This window comes from Sitophilus oryzae, unplaced genomic scaffold (assembly GCF_002938485.1).
Source record: "Sitophilus oryzae breed Bouriz unplaced genomic scaffold, Soryzae_2.0 scaffold_815_pilon_pilon, whole genome shotgun sequence".
In the NCBI taxonomy this organism is placed as follows: domain Eukaryota; kingdom Metazoa; phylum Arthropoda; class Insecta; order Coleoptera; family Curculionidae; genus Sitophilus; species Sitophilus oryzae.
This window is the reverse complement of record NW_022147434.1, coordinates 6,672,607-6,694,826: the sequence shown is the minus strand read 5'-3', so window position 1 is coordinate 6,694,826 and position 22,220 is coordinate 6,672,607. Positions and strand designations below refer to the sequence as shown.

Below are 22,220 nucleotides of genomic sequence, written 5' to 3'. Positions count from 1 at the left end.
TTTCTTGGATGTCATTTGTTGAAATCTCCTCTTTTCCCACTAGAGGGACTTTAGTAATAGTCCCACCAATAAACGTATTTTTTTATATTTTGTTTAATCCAGTTGGCGCTTGAGGCTGGGCCCTTACATGCAATTTCGAGTCGGCCCATTATTTGATCGGCCAACTTGACAATCGCGTACACATATGCAATCAAACAGTCGAAAAGCATTTGACAGCCGTACACCTGCTTTATACTAAGGGCTGGCAAAGGTTAGTCTTGGGTCGAGATTTCCGTATATAAGAAGAGTACAATGCGTTTATAATGTACTGAACAAAGAGAGAACAGTAAACACGTTGCCAAACGTATGTAATAAACCGAGAAACTGTGCGCATTGCTAAGAGACGTGGTAGGGGATATAGCAGATTTGTCGCAGTTGACTGGTAGACCCATGTCGTCGACCCAATCAGTACCTCTGTCAGTACTTAAAGTTCTAGGGAAAGGTGTACATCATGCGTTCAGCTTCACGATTTAATTACGTGAATCTTTATTTGTTTATTTATTAACGAGTCGTTGTAATTTTCCCTATAGCTTGAAAAATTTTAAGTGCAAGTTAGAAACACTTGCATTTTTGGTAAAATAAGTGGAATTGAGTTGGTGTTCGACAGTGGTCGCGCTATTAAAACTCTAAATTCAAAAATCGATATCTCGAAATCAAATAGAAATAATTGATTGTAGTTTTTTTCAAAAACCTTCTTAACATTTCTGCTACATTTTCTTCGCAGACAGTATGTGACAATACCGGTCTTCAGAATAAAATAAAAAGTTTCAATATCTAAAGTGGTTCTTAAGTTATGGCGTGTTACGTGTTAAAAAGTTGAGTTTTTAAATTATCGCAATTACTGATGTTTTCTCGTTACGAAAAAATGGACACTCTAACGATAACCTTATAATTCCATTTCAGATGCTCAGAAACATATCTAATGATTTTATCTAGTTATCTTTTCGAAAAAAAGTCTTTTAAAAATAAGCGGTTTGCGATCGTGATTTTACTTTACTTGATAGGGAACGCCATCGTATTGGCAACGCCGCAACAGCACACCGTCGCATTTCTCTCACTCCGACTTAATAAGATCCCTATGCGATTTACTTCCACACATGTAAATACCGACCCAAAAGTAACAGTTGCCAGCCCGGTATACGAATTTTCTGTTTAAAGCTTGTCAGACCAAGGAGACCACCTACTCGTCGACCGGTTTCGGAGTTATACTCCATCATCACTCCATTATGAGTCTGCCGTTATACTCCATCATCATGGAGTGATGATGAAGTATAACTCCCAATGGGTGATCTCCTTGCAAGCGCGGTTTTAGGGAAGGGGTAATGGGCCCACTAGTGATGTAAAAATTCTAAGTAATCGTTACAAAGTAACAGTTACTTTACGAGGACTCGAAGTAACGCTTACTATTTGAATTTAGGACTCGTTACTCGTTACTAAGCTAATTCGTTACTTTTGCGCTGGCAGTAATCGTAATACCTGGAAATACACGAACCGAGGACTCGATACTAAAATATTCCTTACTTATATTAATTAAATTAATAAAATATTATACATATTATTAAAAACATATTATTCAGTACTTGAATACCGAGTAATGAAATTATCCTATTAAGCCCTTACACTAGAAGAAAGTAGAAACCTCTTATATGTTAAACCGAGCAGGCAACGAAGATCGCCGAGCACAATAAGTAACAAACTTACAAGTCAAGCCCAAGTCTTCCAACCTGTACAAAAAAAAACGATTATCTATAAAGTAACGATACCAAATACAAACGTGACGAGTAACTAAAGTAACGAGTCCTATTACCAAAAGTAACTAGTAGTAACGAGTCCATATAAGTAACTAAAGTTTACATCACTATTACCCACCCCCCGAGACCGATTAAACTTCAAAAAAAAAGTTTTTAGCATGTATTTTTTTTTGCGTGAAATAAATAGTTTTTTATGTGTAACAAATAGTTTTACACGGAAATATATATTTTATACACGCAAACCCTATTTTTCAGGTGTAAAAAGTATTTGTTAATCCCCCTAGAATCTTGTTCTGAAACCGCCCTTGTCTCCTTGGCCTGACAAGAGTTAATAAGTATATAAAGCAGGTGTACGGCTGTCAAAAGCTTTTTAAACTATAACTCTGCTAAAAAAATGCGCACAAATTCTCTAGCTTACTTGATACATTGATATGATATAGGTACCGCCAGATAATCAAACCTTAGAGCCCGACAATTCACGACAAGCGAGACGCTCAATTCTTTAACACAGGCGCACTGTGCAGGCCAGTTTGCGCAGTTTAACTGCGCCGTTTTACATTAATTATTACTTTTTAAGACTTTGTTTTTTTTTTTCTAAAAGAGCTTCTTTAGTTATTAATATTTTTAATAATTGCTTCTCTATAAGCTACCGATTCAATATTCTTTAGTTTTTCCAATATACAGGGTGAGGTTTCTACGATGTTCTCTTTGGGTAGCTCGGAAACTACTGGGTATAAAGAGTCGGTTAAATGGGGAAAGAATTGCAGTTTTGAGGGGTCACAAATTTGCGCCTTTCAGATTTTTGAAAAAGTTTATGTTCATGGCTTACTAGATATTTCGAAAAAAAAACAAATTTCGGCTATTTTAAAAATTGTCCATAATTCCATTATAATCTATTTTAGACAAACAATTTCAGATAAAAGTTATAGATAATCACATCCTTAATGAGATAGTGTCCTTCGTTTTTTTCTAAAGCCTGTCATTTTTGACATATGACACAAAGATGTTTTTTTAAATGGAAACCATAGTTTCCAAAAAGCGCCATTTTTTAAGCTTTTGAGCCATATAAGTTATAATATATGATTTTTTCGAAAAATAACTTAGTTAATAAATCCTTATCATTTTTAAACAATTTCACTTAGTTAGCCATGGAAACAAGTTCAAACGTCGTTGCTCTCAGGAATGTGAAACTGTCACATCCAAACTTTGCAAATTAAAATAAACAAAAATTGTAAATATGAATTTTACTAATGAAGAAAAGCGTATTGAATTATTAGTTCAACTTTTCTTGGCCATATATTTTCGAGGATACGTTGACCGGCGAACGTTATTATACTTGCGTTTTTTAGAGAACGGTTTTCAAGACATGTTAGAAAGGTTAATTAGATACTCGCTCATCAATAGAGTGGTTCCAACACGACTTTCATTATGACCCCCCCCCTCCCACCCAGAATGAAAGAAATGTTAAACATTATTTATATCATAATTATGTAAACTCAGGGATAGAAAGAGATGGACCAATTGCATGAGCCTCTTCCTAACCTATCCATTTTAGATTTTTTTATGCGGTATGTCTAGGTTTTTTTTTATGCGGGACAAGTGTTACAAAAGAACATCTGAATGAAGAGAGGCACACGAGGAGGCGGTACGGGAGAAATTTAAACGGGAGAATCAAAAAGATGCATTTATATTCAACAATATATTCTGTTATAAAAAGTTATAAATCATAATAAAATCAGAATACCACGCCAATTAAGTGAAATTAGTCAAGAAAGATAGGAACTGGCTATAACTTAATTAATTAACGTAATTTTTCGAAAAAAACATTATCGCTTAAAAACTTAAAAAATGGCGCTTTTTATGTAGTCATCATCACCTGTAGTTTTCATTTAAAAAACATATGTTTGTGTCATATGTCAAAAACGACAGGCTTTAGAAAAAATCGGAGAACACAAACTCATTAGGGATGTGATTATCTACAACTTTTATCTAAAAACTTTTTGTCTAAAATAGATTATAATGGAATTAGGGACAACTTTTAAAATAGTCAAAATTTGTTTTTTTCGAAATATCTAGTAAGCCATAAACTTTTTCAAAAATCTGAAAGGCACATATTTATGACCCCACAAAACTGCAATTCTTTCCCCATTTAACCGACTCTCTATCTCCATCAGTTTCCGAGATACCCATAGAAAAAATCGTAGAAAACTCACCCTGTAGGCCTGTATGAAGCTGCGAATTTTTGGCACAATATAATCTTTATTTTTTATTTGCCGTATACGCATGCATATATAGGTATATATATATATATAGTTAAATAAATTGGCATACAATCTGTTTACTGCATATCGGCATTTTGCTTTTAGTTAATAATAGACTGAACTTTATCTATACTTTATCTTTATCTATATTATATGTATAACAGTGATTACAAAATATTTGTGTGTGGTCAAAACATCGAAATTGTGACACTGTGCAAAGAGTAACGAGTTGGTTTTAACCTGTTTTTCTGCCTATCTCAATTCTATAGTGCCGATCCTCTGGCCTCTGGTAATACTGTATTCAGTGCTTCAGAATCTGAAATTTATTTTTCAGTATCAGAATTTATTTTAGGCCTTTGTTTTTCTATAATATCCACTTCTCGTTCTTCCTTTTCATCGTCATGTTCAGTAGTTAATTCGTCATCTTCGTTCAAACAGTCTTGCATGAGCTCTTGCAATCTTTCTTGTTTTAGCATCTTAGGTTACCAGATTTTCGAATTATCGGGAAAAATAGGTACCTACCTGCGGACTGTGAGATCGCGTGCGAGAGTTAAGAAAAATCCTGATGATTTCGTCCATTTATAGGCTTCAGTTCGAAACGTCGAGGGCGTCATCCTGTCCCCAATTATAATAGACCCGAAATAGACTTTTCTTCAATATCAAATCGTTAGTCCCACCCCGATGAAGATGTAAACGAAACGTCGTATACAACCTTGCAGGGTGGGACCGTGTGCACCGTTGTTCACATAGCCTACCCACCAAATTTGGTCACGATCGGACGACATGAACTTTTGATGTTTCTTACGTCAAAACTAAGACACTTGTCGTGCACGGTCAAGTTGGCCTTGGTCCAATCTATCGACATACCAATTTCATTTAAATCGGACGATTTTTTTGATTTGATTCATTGATAATGGGGTTTGTTGAGCAAATGTCATAATAATATCATGGAAAGATAACCTAACCTAACCTAACCTAACCAAAATCTACATTCCCTGTTTCGGCCCCTTGGCTCACATACGACCCGAGTTACGACGCTCCAAGATTATTATCACTTTTCCTCTTGCGTTTCGTGTGTCACGGCCATGTCGTCTTGTGTTGATTTTCGTCTGTGTTATATTATTTTGCGCCTGACTATTGCTTGTAGGTATTTTTTTATATTCTATTTTATCACTGTCACTATTTGTATTTAAAAACCATCGATATTTTTGTCTTTTTCCAGTTATAATATGTTCTATATCTAGATCCGACCAATATGGCTTTTACTTTCTGTATATTCATAAAGTCCCAATGCCGCCAGGCAGCGCAGCTGAGTGTATACTGTTTTTAATGTATTTGTGATATATCATGTCAGGGTCTTCAAATCATCGTGCATTTACTAATTTCTCATCTAGGCGTAATCAGTAGTAATGAAAATAAATTGGATATTATGCTTGAGTTTGAGGAAAACCACTATACCTTTAGTTGACAAACGGCCCGAGTGTCCGCTGTTAGCCGTTCATCGAACATTAACTAACACCTACAACTAAGAATCTCATGGAAGACTATTTGACAATATAGTTGACCTTAGCCGTTGTTACACTCTGTATAAATAGTTCATGGTGTAAAGTGAGCAACAACTTTAAATACTAATAGGTGGATTGGATAAATTGTAAAATAAAACAAATACAGGGTCGCTGCAAAGTATACGAGGCAAAGTATACGAGGCCCCGCTAAAAGTTAAATACAAAAGTTATGGGTTTTTAAATGCCTATAACATCATGTAATAAATTTAAGTATACAGGGTCGGTCACAAAGGCGTTGCACCCCAAAGATTATTTTTTTAAATAGTATCCTCTGTATATTATTGGGTATTTCAATTCTTCCTTCAATTTTAAGCAAAAATTGTAACACAAAGTACCTAAATCCAACCGTTTCCGAGATATCGAGTTTTGGTTTTGAAATGTTAAACGAAAATATTTTAATTTCCAGACTTGATATAATCTCATTTTATACATCTATAAATGCTAACTTGAAAACGAATGTCAAATATTATTAAGTATCACAGTTTCCGCAGAATGGCATCGTTAAATAAAACCGAACACATCGAAATTAATTAAATCGAATTGTTTAAGTGACATTTTTAAAAGTCAATAACTCGGAAACGGTTGGTTTGAGGTACATTGTGGGTATCTCGATTTTTGCTTAGAATTGAAGGAAGAATTGAAATATGCAATAATATACATGGGTGCTACAACTTTATGACCGACCCTCTGTACTTAAATTTATTATTCGCCAATAGACATTTAAAATCCTATAACTTTTCATTTGTGTTGGTGTGTTATCTTATTAACGGATAATCCATTTTTATTGGCCATTAATAAAAAAAGGAATCTTTCAAAATAAAGTGCTTAAAAAATATCATGACCCAAAAAAAATCAAATTGATAGCTAAATTAAATCTTAAAATAATAAATAAGGAGTTTTATGTGAAAATCCCTGTAAAAATATTTTTTTCCGAGACCTACTAGTATACTGGGTGGTGCATCGTCGTTGAAAACACGAAATCCCATGCAAATTTTGAACTGTTCAAATATTGGCTCCCCTATTGATTTTACAGCAAAGTCGTAAATAATTTTTTTAAATGTTTATGTAAGGTAAATACACATGCCAAATTTGAACAATTTTGGACCAGCCGATTTTGAGTAATATAAAAACGATTGCAAATGTTTTTAAATTAAAACCGTAACAGTTAACAATCAAACATACCAATCATTGGTCAGGTAGGTTTACAAACTATGATTTTGTCATTGTCAAAAGTATCTAATTTAGGCTGTATTCCGTTGCAAAACCAGGCGAACCAGACCGGTAAACTACGGTAAAGAGCGGTTCCTGAAAAACATCGGTTTGATACGGAACGGTTTGGTAAAATTTTGGAAACGTCAAATGTTGACGTTTTCTAAATTTCAATACCTCTATTATAAAATTTATCTTTTATGCATTTTTAATGTACTCTCTGCTTTTACGTTTGCTTCTTCTTTTCAATGAAGTTTAATATTTAAGTACTTTATTATAATAATCTGTTAAATTCGTTAGACAGTTCAAGTTAAGATTTGAAGTCCAATATTAAAACAGATCAATAATAAATAAGCAAATCTAATCAATATGTTTTCTTGTGTTTCATGTTTTCTTTAAATGTTTCTGACTTTAAGAAACAATGGCTGCATGATAAATTTAAATGGTCCTAAAAAGTGATTCTATTTAGTTAATGAAATTTATTTACTTTTACTGTCTACCTCCATTGCTTTTGGATGTAAATACAAAATATTGGGTCCGGTGAACTATCCTGACACACGATTTTTGCATTTTTCTTTTTTTTATCAAAAAGTAACCATTTTTAGAAGTAGTTTTAAATAAAAATAAATGGAGATTATACACGGAATTTTGAAATATTTAAATTTAATTTTAGCAGTTTTTGAAACATATTTGACATTATGGAGAATTTTAACATTTGATTTAACATGACAGCAAAAGGAAAAGCAATATTGCCAGTTGCACTGAATTTTCTTTTTCTGTTTTTATTTTTATTTTGAAAAAATAGCCATTTTTAACTTTGAATAAGAAGACTAAGGAAGGAGCATAATGCTATCCATGTATTCATGCATGGTGGGCGGAAAAAGCGCCATAAAAGCACTCTAGGGTGGGGATCCTTGACAGTTCTGTTTGACGATTCATTTGACACATTTGAATTTGATTTGAAATTTTGTGGATTTGTCAGTCTTTACGGAGCTTATTTTATGTTATTTATTATTTATTCTACTACTGATAGTTGTATAAAGGTAGTAAATCTAGATGGAAATTGTGGCAGAACTTAAATTAACAGTGACACTATCGCGATTTATCGAAAAAGACTCTAAAATAGTTGGTTGTGTAGCGTGCGGTAGATCTCGGCAAAAATTGAGTGAAATAATGGAACAACTTTTCGCTAGTAAGTGACTATATAATATTCACACGTGTAGTAAACCGATCATTTATGAAATTCACTTAAATTAACTAAATTATATATTTTTCTTGCATTTTAGCTTTTATTTATTACTTGTCAAAGATTAGATGTCAAAGAATTTAGATACGTTAATTTGACTTACCTGCTTCAGTAGCGTATCGGATGTTTGTGGTAATAAATACTTATTATAACTTATCTATTTTTATTAGAATTATATTTTTTTATAACAATTTTAATAACTACCAACATTTATTCACAACGTAAAATAAAACAACAAATTATTGAGTCTACCCCACGTCTACCCTACATCATAGTTTTACATTTTTAAATAAAATTAGAACGACACTGATAAACCGGAATTTAAGTCGGCCATATTTGAGGCCCATCGCAGTGTACCTAAGATTTTTGATATGCTCCTTCATTAGTCTTCTTATTCAAAGATTTTTAATAATAAAAATGCGTTGGAAATGTGTGAATGGGAAAACTAAAAAAAAACAACAAAAGAGTGAAACTTACGCGTGTTTTGTTTGCGTTTGTTTCACTCTTGTTTAAACCAAAATATCAATCAAACAGATAAAAAGGAAAAAAAAACAGCCAAACCAACCCAAACTAACTCGACCAAACCCTAACCAACTCATACAAAACCAACCAATATAAAACCCAACCAACCAATACCAAACCAACTCAACCCGAGTCAAACAAAAACGAAAGAAATGAAAACACGCTTACAGCGTGTTTTCTTCGCTTTGATGGCTTACAGCTTACAGCGTGTTTTCATTGCTAGAACTATAACTATCGCAATTGCCTCGCCGGCGCGGCGGTAATTTAGCCAATTTGATAAACTAAAGTAATGTAATTCGTTTTAAAAAAAACATTTTAAAACCTATGACGTAATTTTTTTCCCTAAAAAAAGATGCATGAAATTCCGGATAATTTACTAGCTGATCTGACAACCATGTATCAATTCGCAATATTTGTCAAAAAACTCGATCTTCACTACTGTCAGCGTAAACATAGAAACGAATATAAACAAGTCCGCCACTCTTTCATTATCGGTTATGGAATTTGCCCGGGAATGTGCTATAAAAATAAAATAAAAACATTTTTAAGAATGTTTTTTATGTGAAACGTGTTTTTCCACATCAGATTTTAGTCAAATAATCCAAGAAATTCATTTTAAGGTAACATAAGCTTCATTTTCTAGGAAAAATCGTGTGTCAGGATAGTTTACCGAAGCTCAAAATATTTTTACAAATTTTAAAAATTAAATGAGAATTTCACTCGAACTTCTAATATATGCTTGATTTCTGTCACATAAATGACATTGATTGACAAACAAAACCAGAAGCCTTCAAACTAACCAGCCTCGTCGCGCTGGTTAGTTTGGTGACAGTTATAAGCGAATTTTTCAGGAACCGTGTTGCGTAATAAGAAAACTTTCAGGAAACCGATAGAAACGGAACATAAAACCATAACCAAGGCAAGCAACGGTATCTGCGGAGGCTGCACAAGTTCTGAGCTCAATGGCCCCGATAGACATAGTAATTGAAGAAAGAATGGAAATGCAAGAACATTCAGGAAGAACAGCGGAAGAAAGTAGAAATAGAGTTCTGGAAATATGGTGTAAAAGATGGAGTCAAAACAGAAATGGGAAAGGTAAATGGACTAGAACACTTATAAAGAACCTAGAGTGTTGGATAAATAGAGAATATGAATATGGCCACGGTTGTTTCAGGTATTACCTACATAAAATAAAGTTAGCTGACTCCGATGCTAATACGGTGGAGCATACTCTTTTGGAATGTAACCGATGGACAGCTGAACGAAGAGTTCTATACGAAAAACTAAGAGTCCTAAAAATTAAGATTTCCGATCTAGTTCCAGAGATGATTCGATCCCCAGAAAATTGGAATAGTGTTCACACTTTTATGGAGACACTAATAGATGCAAAAGAGAAAGAAGCTAGACGAAGTAACTAAAACATCGGCAGTAAAACCGCCTCCGCGAGAAGTAATGCCGAAAGGTAGTTCCTCGGGGAGATATTCAAAGCGGCTTGTGGAGGTTTTTTAGTCGGTAACGTACCTTAACCACCCCGATAGTATCACATAGTCTCTGGTTTGCAGATTTTTCCCCACAAAAAGAAGGTAAGCAACGGAATACACCCTTAATTTTAATATTCAGTGGAAATTAAGCGAATCATGTCAGATACATTGTCTAAGCTATTTCCCGTATAGTACCATTTCATCATGCTGATTTTTTCTTTGTGTGTATCACAATAAATTATTACTAGTACTGAATATTAAAGTTAAGTTACGTTTGAAAATGACGCTGACAACTTAAGTCATGTCGGTTTTTGACTGGTGTTTGATTGTTACTAAACTTGGCATGTGTGTTTACCTTTACCATACTTAGAGCTTAAAAAAATCTATTTACGACTTCGCTATAAAACCAGTAGGGGCGCGGGCGCCAATAAGGACAGTTCAAAATTTGCATGGAATTTTCTGTTTCCAACAACGATGAACCACCCGGTAGATAGTGGTATTACGGTATTTAGAATGGATGGATTTTTGATAAATAAACGGCACTAAAAATATATTTTAAAACTACAATTTCTGTTTAAAAATAATTTTGAATCACACAGTATATTAAAACCTAGATTAAAACTTAAAAAAAATATTTTCAAATCAATGCTCTAATTGATATTGCTTGATTAAAGCACTATGCTTGAATAAATCATGAATTAGATGTGGATTTTATGATCGGTAATTATTTATTTTTCTGTCATTGACTTGCGGGGAATTACGTTGTATGATAATGAAGATCGCAGATGTTTTTTTAAACCGGTCGTTCTGTTAGATACTTGCGGTAAGCGTTAAAATGTTGAGATAGTTTCCTGCAGTAACCGAAAACGAACATATCGTCATCGTTATTACATTGTTGTAAACAGTATTCGGTATTTACTTGAATGCAAACGTAGTTAGATTAAAACTTAAGGTTACTTATTTGTGTAGTTTTGTGAATGTACTAATACAGTTTTATCAATATAATTAAGGTAAGCTAAAGCATATTGTTTATAAAGGACTTTTCCATTTTCACACAACACGTTCTTTAAAAGATTCTTGGGACCTTATTTACATACAAATATGAACCACAGATATGAACCTTTTAGGTTAAGGATATTAATTTTTTCTACATTCACTTTTCGCTTAACAGGAAAGTGGTTATCAAATTTTAAATTCTGGAATGACCTATTTATTTCAGATATTTTATAAAATTATAAATACATTTTGTGTATAACATCTGTATTTTGAATAAAAAGATTTATGGAGTCCAAAAAAACTGAACCTCAACTAGGTTTAAGGAGAAAAGTTTTTTAAGCTAAAAGCTGGATTTATAACTTTTAATAATATACTTTTCAGTTGAAGTACATTATATCTGGGGTTCAGTTTAGTAGGTGAATCGCAGCTAGAGAGCAGAATCCCGAAAGAAATTTTCAATCCCGGGATTTCGGGATTATAATTTTTCGATACCAGGATTGGTCCCGGGATTCACGAAAAACATTAATTACGTTGAAACTATATTATATTTTCTTTCTTAACAAAATTTTATTGACCAAAAAAAAACATTAACATAAATTAAACGTCATCCCCATCATTACAAAACAACATAATAACCGGGTGCGACTCAAAAGTGGCTCACCTCTATAACTTTTTTTTTATTTTTTCAGTTAAAAAAACGAGATTTCGTATGTTAGTATATGACATAAATTCGGATTGTTTCCAGTCGATATTACGGACACTAAAAACGTTAAATTTTCCATACAGATTAGGTAGAAACATTGAATATTAGCACTTTCTTACATTATATAGATGTGGATTGACCTAGTTTAAGCACAAAAATTCAAGAAAACCTCTTTGTAAGCGTAAAAATAAAGAAAATACATGTATTTACAATATTCCGAGCTAGCAACCATTGACTTTTTGATTGACAGTTGATCGACGGCCTTCGCATGCTATTTGTGACGTTGTCAATATAATTATTTTATATAATTTTCTACTGAAGTGAGGTTATGTTAGATATTCTTTTATTTTTCTTTGTGGAGGGTGTCAAGCTGTGGTTTTTATATTTTAATAATTAACTGTGATTTTGCAAAAATATTATTAAATTGGTTAGCATTTGGGTTGCTTTGGTTAGCTTTTCTTTGCGGAGGGTGTTAAGCTGTGGTTTTTAAATTTTAATAATTAACTGTGATTTTGCAAAAATATTATTAGATTGGTTAGGATTTGGGTTGCTTTGGTTAGGTTTTCTATGGTGGTTAGGGGGGTTAAGCTGTGTTTCTTTTATATTTTAATACGAATCTGAGTGCTTTCAATGATTAGATTTTAAACACAGATTTTAAAATAATTCATTTGTTTTTAACGTGATGGCGCCACCGTAGGAGCCGTTCCTCCGACGACCGGCACGTGAAAAATTGGCGTAAAATAGCGGCAACGTCGCACAGGTTAATGTCATCATATATTTGTGCCATCTGTCAAAATTCCTCCCCAGCATCAAATAGTACCATCGTTTTATTTAAATATTTTAAAATTTACTGGACAATCCGCAAATTTTTTTGGCTTAAATTACCTACTAAAACACGTACTTTTGAGGACAATTTTTGTTTTTTTAAATTCTTGTGTCCGTAAAATCGAACGGACCCTTCGGATTGATTGACGTATTCAATTGTTTTCGGTCACTTCCTGTTTCACTGGAAATGACTACAACTTTTGATTTTTAAATGGCACCTTCGGTATTTTTTTACTATATTCAATAGAACATAACACTCTGAATAGAAAATCAAAAGTTGTAGTCATTTCCGGTGAAACAGGAAGTGACCAAAAACAATTGAATACGTCAATCAATCCTAATTTATGTCATATACTAACATACATATAGTAAACGCCACGAATGTTTGGGAGTGATTCATCGGTTGCTACCATGTGAACTAATCTGTTCAAGGTCACATAAAACTTAATTCCAGTGCCGTGTTGTTTCAAGTCATATAATAATCAATATATATTCTGTTGTTTATGTTTTTGTGCATGAAATATTAAAATTATGATTATTGATGAATATTACAAAAATATTTATTAGTAACAAATTACTTAAAAAAGGAATATTGAAAACTTTTCAATGAAAATGAGGTTTCGCCAGTTGATATGCATGGGGTTCCTAAAATGACGAAATTCATAATATTCTGCTGCATTATTCATCACAATGTATTGAATATGATGTTTGTTAATAAAATTATTTCCTTAACATTGATAAAAATATCCAAATTTATACTAAAATACAAAAATAATCAATAATAATTCCAGCAAACTGTCAAAGTCTTGTCAAAACATATATTTGGTTATAAATATAAACTGGAATGCCCCATTGGCCGCACTGCAAGCACACCAATGGACTGACGCACAAAAACGAATCAATCAAAGAAAAGCGATATAGTATTGTCTTTTTCAATCACGCTAAAATTTTAGAATAAGTAGGAGGAGCGCAGGCAGATGATTAGACCGGACCTTTAAAACCTACGTCTGCGGTAAAAATTTAGGTTTTTAAGGTAAAAATGATAGCGCGCGTGTCGATTCTAACTTCATCAAGCGATGAATCACTCCCAAACATTCTTGGCGTTTACTTTACCAAATCTCGTTTTTGTATCTGAAAAAACAAAAAAGTTATAGGGGTGAGCCACTTTTGAGACACACCCGGTATAAGTTTATTTAACATAAAAAACATAGGAACTAAAATATACATTTATTAATTTACATAACGAACAAACACAGCATAACACAGGATTATGTAAGATACTAAAATAACAACTTATGAACTTCAAACTAGTTTTTTGAAAAGAAAATCTTAAAAAAACAAGCTGATCAAGAGTATTATCACTCAAACTAGATCTAATTTTACTGCACAACATTCCAGCAATAGAGAAGGTCCTTTCTGATTCCACACTCGGAGGAATTTGTCATACATTCAGGGTTGTTTATAAACGCATATTGTACTATCATGAAAGACTTGTGTACGATTTAAATTAAGGAAAAAATGTAATGATGAATCCCGAAAATCCCGGGATATAAAAGACAATCCCGGGATTTCGGGATCGAAAAAATGTCCGGAATCCCGGGATCCCGTTTTCTGGGATTTATTATTTATTATTTTTTTTTAATTAGGGAAAATCGCAGCAACTGAGGGTCAACATTTTTATATTAAAAAAAATCTCAAGTTTCGGTTGCCTACAAAGCGTTACCGCTAAAGGGCTGCCGTACTTTGACGGTGAAATGGTGTTATGGTATTATTGTAAAGTCCAATTCAAATATTAATTACCCAACGTCAAAAACGTGCTTCCAATATCCCACCGCAGAATGCGCTCCAAAATCATAATATAATACGGATAAAACGGATAAAAATAAAAAAAAAACTTGCTCCACAAAGCGCCGCATCATACAGCTCACGTTCTTCTATAACATATTAATTTGATTATATTCTATAAAATATATCAAATATTCATTATTATTAAAATGCTCAGTTAGTTTTTGGATACACATTCTAAGGCAGTGATTGCCAGCCATTTGAGCTGTGATCACAGCCATCATCGGTGTGTCAAAATTTTAAAAATTATTTTCGTGGCGTACACATCACAAAAGGAAAGACTAAAAAATGATCGATCTGTTCTTTCTGGCATCAGTCCCGTACATTTCAGTCCATATGTCTTCAAATGGACGACTACTACTACTACTACTTACAATTCGTTTATCAATCAGTTTTTTTAGAATTAAATTATCATTAACATAAGTAATTAATATTAATAATAAGCAGAAAAAAAAGATGCGTGTCGCTAAAAATGAGTGCCCTTTGGAACGAAAACGGGGAAGATACCGGGTGCGCTTCCAAAGTGGCTCACCCCCTATAACTTTTTTATTTTTTCAGATAAAAAAACGTTATTTGGTCTGTTATTATATATGACATAAATTAGGATCGATTGACGTATTCAATTGTTTTTAGTGTACTTCCTATTTCACCGGAAATGACTACAACTTTTGATTTTTAAATGGGACCCTCGGTATATCTATATAGAAAATGACACTCTGAATAGAATGATATATCATATGTCAACTTTTGACATTTTCGCTTAAAAATAAATCATATTTTAAGTTTCAATCTAGAGTGCAATGGCTGTGTTCAAAACAATGTTTTTCTTGTCTTGTCCTAGCCGGTTAAAAATTGCCCAAATCGAATTTTTAATAATATCTCAAGTTTTTCAAATGGATCAAGGGTGGCTCATTAGCATATTTGGAAGAAGCATTTTTTACGAATAATTTGGTATTTCGAGTCAAATTGTCGTTAGGAACATAGAAACCACATGTTACAATTTCAAATAAACCATATACGAAAATGTCAAAAGTTGACATATGATATGTCATTTTATTCAGTGTCATTTTCTATCAAATGAAGTAGAAATATACAGAGGGTGCCATTTAAAAATTAAAAGTTGTAGTCATTTCCGGTGAAACGGGAAGTGACTAAAAACAATTGAATACATCAATCATTCCTAATTTATGTCGTATACTCACAGACCAAATCTCGTTTTTAAGTTATAGGAGTGAGCTACTTTTGAGACGCACCCGGTATGGTGAGAATCAATTAATCCAGTCAATCATAAGACGTGTCTATAAAGTGCATTTTTCAATGAAAATCGTAATTGAATAAAGATCAGGATTCTAGAGTTCAATAGTCGTCAAATTCTAGATAGTCGAGAAATCATTAATTAAATAACGGGAAATTCCTGCTAAGCATTGAATAATTAAACTCCAGTTTGTTTTTTTTATTAGGCACAGATGTTAATATATTGTAAGCTTCGTGCAGAACTTAAATACATACTGCTATTCGGGAGCAATATGGATTTATAACAGTATAGTAAAACTCGGTCGTAAAATTTATGTCTCTTATGAATTATGACAACTATGTCAACACTTTTCAATTGTTATTCATCTCGTCATATCCTACTTTACTTATCCATATAGATAAGCAAAATAAAAATGGCAAAATAAAAACACTAATTAACTACAATACACCAAGACACTTTGCCCTTAAACACTGGACACGCGTTTCGCTAACCATGTCCGGTGTTTAAAAGTAGTGTTTTAGTGTATTATTGTAAATTAGTGTTTTCATTTTGCTATCGTAACCTTGTTATCGTAACATCCTATGACAGTAAGCATATAGCATAGATCAGTGTCTGTATGAACTGGTTAAACTCTACTAAAATGTAGATCATATTATTATAATAAAAATGCGCAAAATTGTGTAATTTAAATTTGAGTCTCATTTTTGATTTTCCATTGTGTTAGATATGTCGAGATAATAGAGTTAGAACATAAATAATAATTACCCCGCTAAGACTTTTAAAAATAATGTTTTTAAAGCTATACATTCGTGTTTTTCTCCTCTTGTCAACAGCTTATTTGCCTACGAATTTAATATGTTTACTTAGTTTAGCAATGATATGTAGTAGGTCTCTTAGTATCATGTCATAGAGTGCTCTATTTTATGACTGTAATTAATCTAAATTTTGAAGAACTGATATAGATATGTCATTGATCGCTGAACGTCTCTTCTTTTAACTCTACTCAATTGTGTTATTTATTTATACACGGTGTTTCAAAAAACATGTGTCATCTCTCGTGGGGAGATTTGTCACGTAAAAATAAGATTTATAATTAATATCAACATATGTCCGATTCTGCTTTGTTTTGTAGCTACAGTCTACAGGGGGTTAAAGTCTTAATCTTTCGATTTATTATAATTTTCTTCCAAGTACTTTTAGTGATTTGAATAAAATTTTGAGGGTAAAATTTACTATAAGTACTACAATTTTAATGCTAAAAAGTGACGATAAATTTATCAGGGACGTGCATATGTGTTATCACTGAAAAATTTTTTTTCAAAAAAAACATGTGAGCCACTGACTTTTTTCTTTTGATATCAAAATTGTGTAGGCCGTTTAATGCCAATTAAAACTTATCTCTTGATATTTTGTCGAATTCGGCCTCCTTGGTGAGATAAACGCTATTTAATCACAATTAATAAAATTAATTTAAAAATTAAATTTGTTTTTGGTTTGGTTTGGTTTTTGGTTTATATGAACTTTTTTTTCATATTTTTTAATGAGGAATAAATGAGTACTTATTTAAAACTTTTCGCAAGTTAATGATGTATTTTTTAAAGGTTGCTATTAGCCTTCTATTAGTCTTGGATCAAGGCAAATTAATAAAATTGCGTTTATCTCATCAAGAAGGCCGAATTCGACAAAATATCAAGAGATAACTTTTAATTGGCATTAAACGGCCTACACAATTTCGCTAACAAGAGAAAAAAAGTCAGTGGCGTACGTTTTTTAGAAAAATATTCCAGTGATAACCCATATTCACGTCTCTTGTTAATATGTCGACACTATTTTAGCTGCATTTCTAGTAACTTTTACCCTCAGAATTACATTTGAAACGCTAAAAGCCCCACGAGAGATGGCACATGTTTTTTGAAACACCCTGGGTATTTTTTACTTTGTAAGCCTTATCTTTTTTTATCCCAGTGCCAGGGTTAGAATACGTTGAATGAAAATATTTTTAGTATTTTATAATTAGCGATATTTTATTGAATAATATTTCACAACCCTATATCAGTTTTTTTTTCATTTTTTACTCTTATTTCATTTAAGTAGGTAATTATTTATTTAAAAACAATAATAATACTTGAGAGATATTTATCTCGGATACTTAGTGCACAGCTTTTACTAACATACATAATTATTTTACATATCATTTACACAATCTGCTGATCAAGCACAATATTAACGATCCCTGTTTGTTCGTATCGCTATTTACATAGTACTTATCAATTTATTACAACATACTTAACACATTGATTTGTTTTTCCTTACGGTTTGTTCCAAACTGTTTTCAAATCTAGGCCTGTTTCAAACACCGGAACACCGTTTTAACACCGGTGTTGACACCGACACCGGTGTTCATTTCAATACCGATGTCAAAGATAATCTTACTACAACTATAATATTCTTTGCCGGTGTTCATCTACAACACCGGTGTTCATCTCGACATCGGTGTTGGTCTGGACATCGGTGTTCATCTCGATACCGGTTTTGACTACGACAGCGGTTTTGATAGCGACACCGGTGTTTGGTAAACGGGTTAAAGAAGAAATAATGCTAATTAATAAGTTCAAAATACACCTGATAATAATAATGTCGTATCGGTGCTTATTTTTATCGTTTATTAAAGCCCACCGACTTTAACTTAAAGCTTTCAAATGTAAATATAATTTTTTTGCCAGACTAATCACTAAAATATAGTGGAAGCGTCAGATATACAACTATAAAGTAAAAAAAAATAATCAAAAACAAATAGAAAACAAAACAAAACATAAAGAAACAAAAAATCGTAGCTGTAAAATAAACTAAAAATATTACATTACAAAAAATAAATCGGTGTTGAGATAAACACCGGTGCTGAAATGTACACCGATATAGAGATAAACACCGGTACACCGACTGAAACACCGGTGTTCAAATCTCAACACCGAACAGGTCTACTCACTCAAATCTTAAATCGTCTCCAATTAGGACTCTCAAATCTTCAATCTCAGATTGCAACATACAGTATGTCCTCGGATTGTCTTTACAAGAGGAATACTTTTTTATATTTACATTTTGAGAAAAACGCATTCTTCATAAAAGTTTTTGCTTGCTGAAACGGTGAATTTCATTTATACTTTTCCAAACTTCTATATCGTTTTAGGGAAAATTTAAAAAAACATGAAAATATAGTTGAATTTTGAAGTCGTAAAAATCAAAGAGCGTTTCTATGGTAATATCATTCCTATTTCATTCTTTGATAGATTGCTATTGATAGAATTTTAATTAGTGTCGTATTTTTGGCTTTCTTAAAATGTTAAAGAAGCGGAAAAAATTTACTTAGTTCAGTGCTACGGAATACGGAAAAGGTGATAATAAAATAGTTAATAAAAATTGATAAAAACCAAATATAAAAGAATGAAATCGAAGTGATATTATCATAGAAACGCGTTTTGATTTTTAGGAATTCAACAATTATTCTAACAACAGATTCAACCATATTATTTCACTTTTTTTTAAAATTTTTTCTTAAACGGTATAAAAATTTGGGAAAGTAAAAACGGGATTAACCATTTTAGAACAAGCAAAATTTTTTAATAAGAATGCATTTTCCTTTGAGTGTCAATAATAATAAAGTTTTTCCTCTTGTAAAGACAATCCGGGGACATACTGTATACAGAGTGATTCAAAAAACACGTGCCATCTCTAGTATAGGGAGAATCCACACGTAAAAATAAGATTTATTTTCCATATTAACATGGATCCGATTCTGCTTTCTTTCGTAGCTACAGGAGGTTAAAATTTTCATCTTTTTTATCTATTATGATTTTCTTCCAAGAGCTTTTAGCGAATGAAATTTGGAGGATTAAAGGTATCAGCAGTTTGCTATTAGCAAATGTGTATAGGCCATTTAATGCCGATTAAAAGTAAAGTAAAAATAATGGTATTAAAGGTAATTACAAAAGGTCTATTTTAAACAACCTTTTAAAAGTTTAACATAAGTTTTAACATCCTGTAATTTTAAATCTTATGCGTTTCGGCATCCATGTTTATAGGAACTTTTTTACATTTTTCGATGAGGAATCAATGAGTAGTTAACATTATGACAAATTAATGACATTAAAATGTTTTAAAGGTTACTATTATTGGATTAGGCAAATTAATTAAATAGATCGAAATTGACAAAATATCTACACACATGGCCAAAATTATTGCATATAACGATATTTTTATTTTATTTTGGACCTAATATGATTCTTTTTATATTTTTGGACATATTGGCTTACTACACGATTAACTACTAATATAAAGTTAAAAAACTAAGTGGAACTAGGCTGTTATTATAATTTTATTTCATGATGAGTGAAAATCAACAAAAACAAATTTTATTTTAAACAGAAAATATTGAAAACAATTTTAATTATTTCTCACAACTAATAGTCTGTATTGTCTCCTCGAGCCTCAATGCAAGCTGTGAGACGACGCGCATCGGTGGCCACCACAGTTTTCGTATACCCTCTTCCTCACAAAATTCGCGAACCGCTAAAGTGCGATGGGGAGGAGCATTATCGTCCATGTAAACAAATTCATCCCCCACTGGCCTTCGAAATGGACGCACAATAAAACGTCTCTAAGATATGAGGCACCTGTCATTGTGCCATCAATAAGAACAAGAGGAGTTCGAGCTCCGTGCATTATACCTGCCCATACCATAATGCTTCCCCTTTGAAACGGGACACGGGGTTGAGCTGCATTCAAGCGTGCTCGTCTTCCAAATGCTCTCCAAACCAAAGTTCGTCGCGAGCCAGATACTAGGCCTATTCTTGTTTCATCACTAAACATGATGAAATTCCAATTAGGTCCATTTGCTCTGGTCTCCTCAGCCCATTATAGGCGCGTAATTTTGAGCTGTAAATTAAGCTTCGGAACACGTAGAGGCCTCCTTAAATGTAATCCTCTGTCATGGACTCTTCTTGCTATGGTCTTTCTTGAAACATTTACTCCTTCAAGGCGAGCTAACTCATTTTTAATAGCAGTACTAGAAAGCAGGGGATTGCGTCGTGCAATTAGGGATATTTGACGGTCTGGCACAGCAGTATTAACTCTCTTTCTACCTCTTCCAGGCCGGTCTGTAACCTCGTTTGCCTTCCTGATTTTTTTTAATATCCGCGAAACATCGCTTTGGTTAATTCCTACAATTTCAGATATTGCAACTTGACGGTAGCCCTGTTGACACAGTGTTACTATTCTGACTCTATTAAACTGTGAAATAATGTTTCTAGGCATTTTAAGGCCAAAACAATGGTCCAATTTCTTCTGAAACCACAAATCGAAATGTGCAAGAATTTCTAATAATATTGTGTCTGAACGATAAACATTGTTTACCATAACCATTTTAACAAAAAAAATGTTTATTACAGATTATCAAAGCTATGTATATAAAAGATTCTTTAAATTTCTTTCCGTATATTTTTAAACGATATATGCAATCATTTTGGCCATTTGTGTAGATACAAAGTTTTAATCGGCATTAAATGGTCCTTGGTGAATATGTCGTAACTTTTTGAGCAGTACAAATTCAATTAATATGTCGCACTTATAGTAGGTAACATTTAACCTCAAAATTACATTCGAATCGTTTAAAACACTTGGAAGAACCTGTAGCACCTCCTGTAGCTGCGAAACAAAGCAGAATCGGACCTATGTTAGTATGAAAAGTAAATCTTATTTATCCGAGAGGAAGCTCTACTAGAGATGGCACATGTTTTTTGAAACACCCTGTATAAAAGTATAAAAGTCATACTCTTGATTCAAGGAAGTATTAATATCATCAATTTAGCAGTTCTGTAAACGTTTCATAACTGTACAACGTTCCTAGGTTGGAACAAACCTATCCTATCCACTGATTCAGGGTTGTTTAATAAGATTGTTCTGGATAGTTGATGATTTTATATTAGTGAATTTATTTTTATAGGTATTGAGAGGTGGGACATATGATGTGTATCTAAAGAAGATATTTTCTAGTAGGTATGGATGGTCAAAAATATGGAAATAAAAATATACCTACAACTAAACATCATCCATTTATCGAAGCAGGAGTTTTTTCAAAAATATTTTTCTTGTAAGTATATATTTTATATCTTCCCTTTTTAACTATTAGGGGAGCGACGGTAATTGACGCTCGACAAGGAAAAACTTAATTTCCTTGAAAATTACATGCTAAAATTATACCATTTTATTGTGGATATTACTAAAAATCTTACTGAAAAAATACGCTTCATAAAATCTGGTAAAACTATAATAAAAAAAAGTTAAAAATATTTTTACAAAAAGTACGTTTGAGCGCTATTGTCCGAAAGCGTAGGGTAATGATTTGGTAATGACGCTCTGGTAAACTGTAACGCCGCGTCGTTTAGTAAATTTTACCAACAGTTTACATAAAAAATAAATACGTATAATATTTTAGGGAGCTAAAAAGTAAAGTCTGTTTAAATAATA

The 22,220-nt window shown here is 32.6% G+C and overlaps 1 protein-coding gene and 1 long non-coding RNA gene across 2 annotated transcripts in view; both read left to right on the top strand.

The window, feature by feature from the left end:
* Positions 1–9,095: 9,095 nt before the first annotated feature.
* On the top strand, positions 9,096–10,008 carry LOC115889450. The gene is made up of 3 exons (XR_004051452.1): positions 9,096–9,213; positions 9,476–9,688; positions 9,768–10,008. It is a non-coding gene; the product is annotated as an uncharacterized LOC115889450 (long non-coding RNA).
* Positions 10,009–10,917: 909 nt separating this feature from the next.
* The window catches only part of LOC115889449 (probable multidrug resistance-associated protein lethal(2)03659), a 52,021-nt gene continuing 40,718 nt past the window's right edge, over positions 10,918–22,220 (top strand). The window contains exons 1-2 of the mRNA XM_030909432.1: positions 10,918–11,084; positions 21,697–21,843. Of these exons, the coding sequence (XP_030765292.1) occupies positions 21,752–21,843 (92 nt within the window). The 5' untranslated portion in view covers positions 10,918–11,084; positions 21,697–21,751. The remainder of the gene's footprint in view (positions 11,085–21,696; positions 21,844–22,220) is intronic.